General features: G+C 61.0%; 1 protein-coding gene across 6 annotated transcripts in view; it reads right to left on the bottom strand.

Annotated features, from left to right (window-relative positions):
• DPP9 (dipeptidyl peptidase 9) overlaps positions 1–12,088 on the bottom strand; it is a 41,562-nt gene that overhangs the window by 7,781 nt on the left and 21,693 nt on the right. For all 6 annotated transcript variants that reach the window (XM_077780968.1, XM_077780992.1, XM_077780784.1 and 3 more), the window contains 8 exons: positions 11,933–11,994; positions 10,542–10,642; positions 8,900–9,077; positions 8,557–8,719; positions 5,642–5,721; positions 2,390–2,542; positions 1,874–2,009; positions 209–354 (listed from right to left, as the gene is read on the bottom strand). In XM_077780968.1, coding sequence (XP_077637094.1) covers positions 209–354; positions 1,874–2,009; positions 2,390–2,542; positions 5,642–5,721; positions 8,557–8,719; positions 8,900–9,077; positions 10,542–10,642; positions 11,933–11,994 — 1,019 coding nt within the window. The remainder of the gene's footprint in view (positions 1–208; positions 355–1,873; positions 2,010–2,389; positions 2,543–5,641; positions 5,722–8,556; positions 8,720–8,899; positions 9,078–10,541; positions 10,643–11,932; positions 11,995–12,088) is intronic.

Below are 12,088 nucleotides of genomic sequence, written 5' to 3'. Positions count from 1 at the left end.
GGGGGGGGGGGGGGGGGGGGGTTCCCAGAGGCACAAGGGAGCATCGGCAGGGGAAAGGGGAAGGGGGCTGTATGGGGAGCGGGTGTAGAGACCCAGGGACCCCGTGCAGTCGGTGGGGACACGGCCTCCGTGCACCAGCCCTTCTTCCAGCCCGGCTGGTGCCCAAGTCCTGGCACGAAGGGGGGGTGGGAGTGGGGCTGGCACCCACCTGGGGGCCTCCGTACACAAAGAGAACAGTGGGGTGCTTCTGTCCGGGCTGCACGGAGTGCGGCTTATAGACCATGCCGTACAGCTGCACGTCCGACCGCGTGTGGAAGTGGAAGATTTCCGGGGGCACGTAGTCCGGAGGGCAGCCTGCAGAGACACAGTGGCTATGGCTTCTGGGCCGGGGGTGCCCGCGAGGCTCGCTGGCTGAGACCCACGCCCCCTGCCGGGCCCTGGGTGCTGAGGGTGGACACGAGACACCTCGCCTCCTGTGGTTGAATCACAGCCTGAGGGCCGGAGGGGACTCTGGGCCTGAGTGTGTGCGGGGGAGGGAGGCGGGGGGCGGGCTGCGGCCCCAGCAGCTCCCCGACACCCTGTGGGGGCGTCAGCACCACTCCTGAGATCTGAGTAGCAACCAGTTTTATCGTCTGCTTTTCTGATTTTCTCCCTTGTTTTTGCCAAGCGACATTGGCTTTTTCCGATCACGACAGTGATGCAAAACCTTTAAGCTTATCCTGAAGTTTATTGAGGTAAACAGAGGAAGTCAACTTTATAAGAAAATGGGGAAACCGTAACGTAGGTTGGGGGGTTGGCAAACACTCTTGTGTAAAAGGTCAGATGATAAATATTTTTGGTTCTGTGTCTTAACCACACAGCTTTGCTGCTGTGGCCCGAATGTGGCCAGAGATGGCGCCTAAGTGACCGGGAGCGGCCAGACCTGGCCCACAGGCCCCAGCTTGCCACCTTCTCCTGAGATGCTCTATGGCAAGACTGGGAGTTTGGGGACATGGAGCACCAGTCCACCCGCCTGCAAGCCCGGGGACACCGGACTTCCCACTGCTGCCCCCCGGCCCTGGCTGTGCTGGGTGCCTGGTGGGACCCATCCTTCCCTGGGTCTCCCCGTCGGCAAGCCTGGGGGCAGAGTTCCTCCTCTGTCTCGTCCTGTGGGGACGTGGGGAGAGTCACAGACTAAGCTGGTCCCGGAGCGTGACAGTATACCAAGATGCTTTCCAGGCCACAAATGCCAGGGACTCTTATTACCTAGAATGTTCTGGAAAGCTCGCAAACGGCAGCTCTGGGGTCAGGCAAGGGTGTCCATTTTAGCGAGTGGTTCCCGTGTGCCAGAGAGGCACGACACACTCCGCTTTCATCCCAGGGACACAGCTGAGGGCGCCTGACTGCTTGTGGATTCCCGCAGCCGGCAGCGGGCCCTGGGGCTACCTGAGCAGAGCCCTGGCCGCCCCGCAGGCTCCCAGGCAAACCGGAAGGTGCCTCCTGTCCCCCGAGGCTGTGCTCGTGCCCGCACCCCCGGCTCCTCCCACACACAAAGACATCGGGACGTGCGCCCCTCACAGGTGCCCTCGGAGACGGCTGCCCGGGGCCTCCCCGCGTGTGGCAGCAGGTCGTGAAAGGAATCCAAGCCCTGTGCTGTGTCGTCCTTAAGTGCAGCACAGGAATTAGACGCCGTCAAGGTGGCAGGGCCACAGGACACTTGGGGCCGCCGGTAATGCCCAGTGAGGAGCTCTCAGGGCTCCAGGGCGGGGCCTGGCCCCCCTCGGCCTCGAAGTTGCTGGATCGGCCCCCTCTCATCAGTGTTATCTAAGGGGGTACATTCCATTTCACAGGTGAGCAAGCGGAGGCTCCTGGTGAGGGGGTCGGGGCTACTCACTGGCTGCCTCCATCATGCTGGCCCAGAACCGGGGCTGCTTGTGCAGAGGGTCGTCGTCGGGGCCGCTCAGCTTATAGACGTGCACGCAGGGCGGCGTGCCCACACTGCTGTAGTGGCTGATGAACATGTCGAAGTTCTGCAGGGGGGACAGGGTGCTGAGCACTGCGCGACACTGGGGTCCCTCCCAGCGCCCGCAAACCCGCTTATTGCCTTTGCCCCACGTGCCCACGTTAAGCTTCAAACTCCTCTGCTCGCGTGATGTGGGCACTACCACCATCACCCCCATTTCACAGAGAAGCAAACTGAGGCCCCAAGGGATCGGTCCTCCGCCAGGGACACACCCCCTCCCCCCACTCACACTGCTAGCTCTACAGCCAGCAAATTACTACCATGCGCTTTTGTCCTGGACCAGAAGTAGCCCCATGCACCATCACTGCCTGACCTTCTAGAACGTTCCCAGGGGCTAAGGGGGGGGTGCGAGAATGGCGGTGGCAGGCGCGGTGAGGGAGTGCCCACCTGGCTCATGGAGCAGCTGTGGGAGAAGCCGGGCGTGGTCAGGCGCACGATCTCGCCAGCGGACTCGTAGCTGACCGCATACAGGTGGTGCTCCAGGGGCGTGTCCTTTGTACCTTGGAAGTACACCAGCTTGGTCTCCTCGTTGACCCAGATCTGCGGGGGGCACAGGGGCTCCTCGTGAAGCAGCCCCGGGCCGGGCCCTCAACTTCCCAAGCCTCTGCTCCCACGGCGGCGGTGGGGGGGAGGAGGCGGGCGCCCCGTGGAGGGACCCAGGCCCTTCTCCCTGGCCCTGGGGGGAGGCCCCGGGGTCCCGTGGGCGGGAGATTGGTCCTCGGCCCAGCATCTGTAGCCCGGCAGCCGGAGAAGAGCTGTCTGGCAGAGAGGTGCCTCTTGGAGCTGGCGGGGCAGGAGTGGACGGCGATCTAGCTGAGCTCACCGCATGGCCCCCTGGGGACTCGAACTCGGAACGCCAGCCCCAGACAGAGGGCACAGTGCCTGGGATGGAGGCTGGGAGAGGGGCTGGCCTTGTCCGAGGGCCTGCTAGCGCCGGCCCTGGTCCCCCAAGGGGTCAATCGCCCCCTTGGGAAGAAGTGGCAACCGGGCCCCGACCCCCATCCGACTCCAGGGTGATGTTTATAGGCCTCGCTCTGGGAAAAGCAGGAAAGAGCCCTGTTCTGGGGAACAGAAGCCCCGCGGCCATTCTGGGGCCAACCTGGCAACACGGAGGCAAAACACGTAAAAAAGACGCGTCCTCTGACGCAGCAATTACGTTCCTGGGAACCGTTCCTGAGAGCTTTGCCGTGTTCTTAATACTCAAAGACAACGACCTGAAGGTCCAAGAGGACAGATGGGTTTCGAGGTTACGGCACAGGTCCCTGCGGCCACGCAAAACCGTTATTTTCTGGGGTGCCTGGGTGGCTTAGTCGGTTGGGCGTCCGACTTTCGCTTAGGTCATGATCTCGCGGATCGTGGGTTCGAGCCCCGCGTCGGGCTCTGTGCTGACTGCCAGCTCAGAGCCTGGAGCCTGTTTCAGAGTCTGTGTCTCCCTCTCTCTCTGACCCTCCCCTGCTCATGCTGTCTCTCTCTCTCTCTCTCTCCTAGAAATAAATTTAAAACAAACAAACAAACCGTATTTTCTGAAACAAAACCCAGCAAAAAGCACCCTACAGAGCCTAAAACAATGTCCCGTGGAGCCGTGTGCAAACAGAAAAGATCCATCGGGGCTCCCCCCGTAGTCGGCCACCTCCAAGGGGAAGAGGGCACAGGAGTGAGGGGAAGAGGGCACGGGAGTGTGGGGTGAGGGGAAGAGGGCACGGGAGTGTGGGGTGAGGGGTGAAGGCCTTCCCAGCTTAGGGCTCCTCAGAACGGTTTGGTCTGGACGACAAACTAAGGTATCTGTTGTGTCCTTTCCAAACAAAGGAAGGTTTTCTAGAAACAGAGGACGTCATTGGAAAACCCCCAGCCCTGGGCAGTCATTTGCTGGTTTTGTCACAAGGGTCCAGTGAGAAGATGCACATGATGAAGGCACGTGGGACCCTCTGAGGTCCCGAAAAAGCACAGGCGGCACAGTGTGCGCAGAGCCTCTGGAGGGGACCCAAGAGGCCGTTCTTGCTCCGTGAAAGTTTAAAATGCAGCTGTTGTCAACTATACTTCAGTGAAATATAAAATGAAACGGGGGGCGCCTGGGGGACTCAGTCGGTTGAGCGTCCGATTTCGGCTCAGGTCAGGATCTCACGGTTCGTGGGTTCGAGCCCCGCGTCGGGCTCTGTGCTGACAGCTCAGAGCCTGGAGCTGCTTCCGATTCTGTGTCTCCCTCTCTCTCTGCCCCGCCCCCACTCATGCTCTGTTTCTCTCTGTCTCAATAATAAACATTAAAAAAACCTTTTTATAAATACATAAAATTAAAATGCTGTCATGGCTTTTTTTTTTTAATTTCTAGGTAAAAACCCAGATGAGCAAACACCGTAACCCTCCCCCCCGCGGTAGAGGAAAGGGAGAGTCTTGGCTGGTGGGTACACGAGACGCTGCACTGGGGGCTTCGAGTTACTTTCAAGTGCCCCCGGGGGACATTCGGCGATGTCCAGGGACGTCTGTGGTTGCCATACCTGCGGCGGGTGGGCAGTGCTATAGGGGCACAGACCCTGCCAGCAAGATGAGCAGACTCCAGAGTGCTCTGATGGCCCCATTTTACAGATGAGGAACGTGAGCATTACCCCCCCCAACCCCCCCCCAGCTGCAGAGGGCCAGGCGGCGCCTCTTCGAAAGAATCAACCAGAGCAGAGCAGACAAGGCCGCCTTCCACCTTCCGGTACCGACCTTCCGACCTCGCCTCACGAATGAGACAGGAGTGTGAGATCTGACGGAATCAGGGCCTACGTCCTGCGCGCTGTCCCTACTGGCTTCCTTGCCAGGATTCACGGGGCTGCCCTTCCGAGTCCGTGAAGGGGCGAGTGGCCACGTGTGGTCACGCTCTGACCAGCAGCCGTGTCTACGGCACCTGGCCCTGCCCGCTCAAGTGTTCACTAGCCACTACTGCCCACGGCACGGACCCCACCGAGGCACACACGGCTGCCAACAGTGCCAACGTCCCCCGCGTCTGCCTTTGGTCCAGGGGGCGTTCATGCTGGCGTGAGGCAGGGGTGCGGGAAGTCTGCCTAGGAGCTCTCTCCACCGGGCGCCCGGCGAGCTCGGTCAGTTCCGCGTCCCGCTTCGACTCAGGTGAGGATCTCACGGTTCGTGGGTTCGAGCCCCATGTCGGGCTCTGTGCTGACAGCTTGGAGCCTGGAGCTGCTTCAGATTCTGTGTCTCCCCCTCTCTCTGCCCCTCCCCAACTTGTGTATGCTCACGTGCTCTCTCTCTCTCAAAAATGAAATAAAACAATAAAATAAGCATTAAAAGAGCTCTCCGTCACATTTGGAATTTTGTAGAACTGGACTCAGGTGAAGAAGATTGGGTCAGAGGCAAGTCCTGGCGTGTCCCCGTGAGGGCCAGGGGCCGCAGGACAATGCCACCACAGGCCGAGTGCCCCACACACTGCTCCCCAGAAAGCTGTGGTTTCACGGAGCGGGAGAAGGCTAACGGGAGGCAACAGGTGCCCAGAGCCGGGTGAGGCAGCGCAGAGGAGGGGAGAGAGGAGCCACAGGCCAGGTCCGCAGGGCAGCTGAAGCGTGCGCACGCCCATGTCTGTGCACATGTGTGTGTACAAGCGCGCGTGCGGGGCGGGCGGGGAGGGTTGCAAAGAGATGCTGGTACCTTGGAGCCGTGCCTCGCCAAAACCTCCCACTCGCCGCTAGTCAGCGCGATCTCCTCCTTGATGGGGCATTTAAATTCATCTGTAAGCAAGGAGAGCAAGAGGTGAAGGGGGCCCCGGGGAGCTGGGAAGGGACCTAAAAGACGCCGAGGCCCAACGCCACCGGGGCGAACCCGTCCGGAGCCCAGTCGACCCGGGCCCAGTGGGAGGCGGGGCTGAGCCTGAGCCCGGGAGGGGGCGGGGCCATGGGCGGGGCCGGGTCCCGAGCGGGCATCTCTTGGGAAAACCAGACTTCTGGGGTTTTTTATTGGAAGCACCCATTTTAGAGCCCTGCTCCGCCCAAACCGGCAGCTTCGTGACCTCTTAATACACGTTAGGTTTTAGAGAACAAGATCTTGGTTAGAACACTTTAAGTGAAGGCTCAGCTGAGTTCCTATGACCGACTTTTGGGGGTTTTCTGGGTTTGTTTTTTTTTGGTAGATTTCACTTCTGAATTTCCATCTGGCAAATAACTACGGGATGCTAGCTGGCACATATTACAAATTTATTAAGACAGTTTAGTGACGGCTGTGCCCACCTGACACCAGCTCCTGGTGCAGATATCTGGGCCCAGAGGTGGGTCCCAGCGGGATCTGGGTGGGAGGGGCGCTCCTCCCGCGGCCCCCACTCCTGGAGGCTGGCCACGCAGACTTCTCGCTCATTCAGACCCTTACCGGCGCCCGTTCTGTGTGGGGCCTGCAGCGAGCGGGTGCAGGGCCGCCGTAGATGACCCCCCTCTAGGGGAGGACCCAGTGCACCCGCTGACAGCTGACCATGCACCGCCCTCCCGGCCGCCGCGTCCCCTCGGGCTTCCGGGTCCAAGGCCGTGCTTCTCAGTGGAGAGGCCGCCGACCACACCTTCTTGGCCCTCTCTCACAGGACCCCCGGCTGCGAAGGACACCTCACGCGGCCTGGACACACCGCTCCTGTCTGTGACCCCACTTCTGGCTGGTGCTCCAGGCCCTTGACCTTCCCTCCTCTTCCCCAGGCACCCCGATGGCACCTTTAGAGAACTCATGCCTTCTTGGCCACCCAACTGCTGCCTGGCGGGCACGAGCCACGTGAGGGTAAGTGCGAGCTGGGCACCAGGCAGGCCGCGCGGGGTGGGTGGGAAACGTAGTGTGCCCACCGCCAGGCAGGAGGTCCCTGAGGGGTACCTGCCGCGGGCTCCGCCCAGCGACCTCCCCAGGCAGGAGTGGGGCTCCCGAGCTTAGAGCAGCGGGGGGCGGCTGAGTCAGAGACACAGATGACAGACGACGCGAAAGCACCACAGCAGGGAGCTGCCGGAATCCCGCCTTCGGGACGGCCTAGCCAGCCTGTGCCTCCTGTGTTACACCCCGAGTGGCAGCAGCAACAGGTCCCCGAGACAGCAGTCGCTCCTCTGTTCCCGTCTCACTCGTGGCCCCCAGTTCGAGGCTCTCCTGTTCCTGACGCTGGGCGTGGCGCCCTGGACGCCATACACTCTCAGGCCTCCATTCCCCTGGGGGCACTGCCTCTAAAGGGGGGGACACCAGGCAATGTCACGACCCCGGGGGCTCCTGCATTGAGTGGGTGGAGGTCAGGAATGCCGCTCAGTCCCCAGTAGAGCCCAGGAGGCCCCCCACTGAGGACCACCTGGCCCAGCGGACACAGCCTGAGGGGCTCCTGCTGACTCTCAGCCCACGTGGCTTCCCAGCCTTCAGAGCCCCGTCCCGCCCGAGGCTGAGATGCCATCTGCGTGGGGACAGCCGCCCGCCCTCTGCGGGTATCTCCCGGCACGCAGACCTGCCTGCACAGCACACCCACTCCCCGGCACATTGACGTGAACACAACCAAACCCCAACCGGACGTTTCTCTCCGAAGTCTGTGCCTCCCACGCTCTATCTGTGTCGCGCTCCCAGGCTTTCCTCCTCCTCTCTCATCCCTACATGCGATCCACCAGCAGATGGCAGACTCGGACACCAAAGTGCATCTAGAACGGAATCCACCTGGGCTTGTCCAGCCTGCTGCCTGGACCCATCGCTGCTCCTTGCCCCCCAGGAACGGCTTGAAACTGATGTCAGATCAAAAGTAAAAGCCCAAGTCCTCCCCAAGACCCCGTGTGACCAGCCCTGCCCTCCGCCCCCCTCCATCTCCCCTGCTCACTCTTCGCCCATCCACACCGCCCTCCTTGCTGCTTGTCCAACAGGCCAGGCAGCTACTGCCCCAGGACCTCTGCACAGGCCGTGTCCTCCAGTGGGAATGATCTGTGCGGCGGCCTTGGCCACCTGTGCTGGTCTCTGTTCGTGACATGTGATCCCTGTGCTAGAAGAAGGCCCCTCACTCTCTACGCTCTTGGGCTGCCACGCTCCTCACCCCCGAGGCGGGCTCTTCACCTGCTTCTGGGTGTTTGCCTGCCTCCTCCACTAGAGAGTTCCACGAGAGCTGGGATTTCCTTCCTCCTTTTAGCATCACAGCCCTGGCACCCAGAGCAGGGGGTGGCTGCTTTTCCTATAAAGGGCCCGACAGCAAATAGCTTCAGCTTTGCAGGACGTGTGTCACACTGCCGTCACCCTACTCAACTCTGTCATCGTGGCAGGACATTAGCCACAGACAGTCCATCAGTGAATGAACATGACCATGTGCCAATAAAACTTTATTTGCAAAAACGGGCAGTGGGCCAGATCTGATCTGTGGCTGTGGTGTGCCGACCCCTGGTGCGAGAAGGGCCTCGCATGTGGTAGGTGCTAAATAAATGCTACTGAAGGCACGAACTGACAGCTAGCTGTGATGACCCCTGCCAGGCTGTGAATGCTGTTCGGGAAAGGCTGGCTTTTTACTCCTCCTGCCTCCCCCCTCCCCCCACACCCTTCACGGGACTGGTCCCAGCCACAGACGGTGTCAGGCAGCCTTTGCTCACCTTCCCCGGGGCTGAAGGGCTCACTCCAGTCATAGCCACTGGGCTTTAAGATGGCGGTGACCTTGTACAAGTGGCAGAAGCCGGTCTTGCACTCGTTGGCTCGGATGAAGCAGAGCTCGCCCTCTCCCTCTGACTGGGGGAAGGGGTAGAAGATGTCGTGAACCTGTCCAGGCAGAGGAGAGAATGTGCATCAGAAGGCGGGGCGCCGACAGGTGGCCAGGCTGACATGGAAGGCAAACTCAGCCCTCCCGCCCCCAGCAGACTCCCCCGCACCCCCGGTTCCGCCCAGCTGGGGATGTGGGGGCCCAGGCGGGGCGTCCACCCGGCACCTCCCCACGCTTACGTTGATCCACACATCGGTGACCTCCTCGTACACCACATATGGCTGGACGTCCCTGGGCACGGCTCTGGCCAAGGCCGCCCGCTCCTCCTCGCTCTCGGTGGCGGGGATGAACAGGGCCGGGGGGAGGAGGACGAGCTGGAGCCGCTGCTGGGGCCGGTCCAGGAACATAGCCCAGGCACTGCGACGGCGGGGAGAGAGAGGCCGGAGGCCTTAGCGCCCAGCAACGGAAGCCGGGTGAGACGCCTCCCTTTCCAAACGCGGGGCCTCAGGACCTCTCTTCCTTTGGCGACCTTGCCTACGCCTGACCATGCAACCCCGCGGCTCACGAGGGTCTCTCGGTGAGCACGTGCCCTCCGGAGAAGACCGGGGGCAGCGGGACTCTGTAGCCCAACCATTCTGGAAACCTCTCACGTCATTAGGGCCTAGAGCAGCATTTCAAGAAGGTTCGCACTTCCTGCCAAATCCTCGGCCCACATTCACTATCCTTTATTTCCTGTTTTGCTCTGAATAAAGAATGTTTTTTGGGGGGAAGTAAATTATTTATTCTGTCAAACACGAGTCCTTAAGGACTAGGGACAGAGGCAGGCAAACAGCTCCTTAAAAAACAAAAACAAAAACCATGGGGGAGGGGGGCACCCACCCAGCTCAGTCGGTGGAGCGTGCGACTCTTGGTCTCGGGTCGTGAGTTCGAGCCCCGTGTTGTGTAGACATGGCTTAAAAAAATCCTGTTTGGGAAGTACTATGTCTTCACGTTCTGTCCTCAAAACAACTATTTGGNCGAAAGTCGGACGCTTAACCGACTAAGCCACCCAGGCGCCCCCAAAAAAAAAATCTCTTAAAAAACAACTATTTGGAAATGAAACGTTTCGAAACTGAGGGAAAAAAAAGGTTTCTGTACTTTTTTAAATTTTTTTTTTAATCTATTTTTGAGAAAGACAAAGTGTGAGTGGGGGAGGGTCAGAGAGAGGGGAGACACAGAATTGGAAGCAGGATCCAGGCTCTGAGCTGTCAGCACAGAGCCCCACCCGGGGCTCAAACCCACAAACCGCAAGACCATGAGCTGAGCCGAAGTCGGTCGCTTAACCGACTGAGCCCCCCGGGGGGCCCCTGCACCTTTCCCAACTGTAAATGGACAACGTGCTTTGCACGGAGATGTCGGTACCCTAAGGAGACAAGCTGAATCTCGACGTAACCACAGCAGAGAGTGAGGTCAGGGGGATGGGAGGTGCCAGCCAGAGCCCGCCGCCCGCAGCAGGCACAGCGCCTGGGTCCAGGCCGCCTCCGGGGGGCAGGGGCCGGCGAGTTAGTCCTCCAGCGCCCTGCGCCACACAGGTCCTTTTAAAAGCAGCTGTCAACCCCGCAACATGGCAGGAAAGCAGCCATGGAGGGTGCACACGCCACTGAGTGTGGCCCCGAGCCCATAAAACTTCCCCTACAGACGCTGAAGCGGGACTTTCGTATCATTTCCGTGTGTGATGAAACATTCTCGTTCTTTGGGTTTTCTGACCCCTGACCGTCTCACAAGCTTGAAAGCCACTCTTGGCTCCTAGGGGCCAATAAGGAGACGGGCATCGGGCCGCGGAGGCTTGTCCTCGACATGGCGGAGGAGGGGTCACCGGGCGAGTGACGAGGCAACACTCACTATTTGCCGTCCCGGGTCCAGCCGGCCCTGGCGACGTACTCCACCCTGGGGAAGAGCGTGCTGAAGGGCTGCACCAGCTCCTTCTCCTGGGCCGCCACGATCTAAAGGGAGAGCACACTCGGGTCACGCTTGGGCCTGACCACGTGTCGCCTGGGAGGAGACGGCCGCTGCAGGGGTAGAGGGGGGCGAGGGGGCAGGATACTGAGTCCCCAAAATCCTTAGGTCGGGGTCCCGACTCCTGGTGCCTCAGAAGGGGCCTTATTGGGAAATAGGGTGGCCGCCGGTGCCACGCAGAGGACACCTTGTGATGAAATGCAGGGAGGAGGCAAGGCGGGGGGCCACCAACAGATCCCTCAAGGCCACAGGAAGGGCCAGCCTGCCCGCAAGTTGCGACCAGCCGTTCATCCTCCAGAGCCAGGGGGGGCGGGATATGCTTCTGTTGTCTGAGCCCCTGGCACGTGGGACTCTGTCAGGACAGCGTGTTGGCTGGGGACTGAGGGCTCTGGTCGGGGCTGTCACCACAGAGCCGGGCAGCCTTGGGCATCACAGCGCCCAGCTCCGGAGGACACCCTGGCCTCACGCCCGCTTCAGGACCGCACTGCTCTGCTGGGCCAAGAACCACTTTGCCGGCAGAAGCCTCAGCGAGGCCACCTGATGTCGGGTCGGTGTAAGATCCGCCAGAACGTTCTGGTACAGAGCGCAGAAAGGGTTTTGTTGGGGCCTAGTCCTTCCCAAACCCAATCCTAACCCTCAATCACGAAAGGAAACGTGTTCTATCTTGCGCCTTTTCCGAAGCCTCACGCGGAACGTCACTGCGGCACGAATCTGCCAGACCTTCTGCGGCCTGAGTGCTCGGACCTGTGACACGCGGCCGTTCTCCTTCCGACCCAGCATCCCCTCTGCCCTTCTCCGTTATAGCCTCTCTTGCCCTCCTGGCTGTGGGGGCCTGAGCAAGTGCTCCCTGGGCGCTAAGGACACTCGCTGTCACCACTGACCGCTCCGGTGAAGTTATCCGTGAGGGCCTGCCCGACCCCTGGGGGGCAGGCGGAGCTGCAGTCCCCCAGACGACTACCCAATGGAGCTCTCTGTTCCAGAGACTGTTCCGGAAGCCCCTGTGGGACCTTCTGCTCAAGGTCTTGCTCATCAGTACCACCTCCTCATGCTCAGGGCCACCGGGAGGCAGTGAGGCTGGGCCCACCACCTGGTTTTGAGCCCGAGGCAAAGAGTATTGGGGTGCTACAGAGGCAGGGCCATTTCAGGTTTGATGGGCCAAGGAGAGCACGTGCCCCTGGAAAGGAGACAAGCGGCTCGCTGACATCACCCACCATCCCCTGTCCACACCCGCTACGCCAGCCCCGCCCCGCCTCACCCGGAAGCTCCTCCACGCTCACCTTGCCCTGGCTGTCGGTCTGAAACTCGGCCAGCTTGAGGGCGATCTTGGGGTTCTTGCTGCCTGCAGAAACGGAAGGGAGGTGAGGCCGGTGGGTGTCGCCCCAGAGGGCTGAGCGCAGCTGTTCGGGGCGGAGGTTGTGGGGCGAGACCAGTTG

This window comes from Crocuta crocuta, unplaced genomic scaffold, assembly GCF_008692635.1.
Source record: "Crocuta crocuta isolate KB4526 unplaced genomic scaffold, BGI_CrCroc_1.0 scaffold110, whole genome shotgun sequence".
NCBI lineage: Eukaryota > Metazoa > Chordata > Mammalia > Carnivora > Hyaenidae > Crocuta > Crocuta crocuta.
Note: the sequence above shows the minus strand (reverse complement) of the source record. Positions and strands in the feature narration are given on the sequence as shown.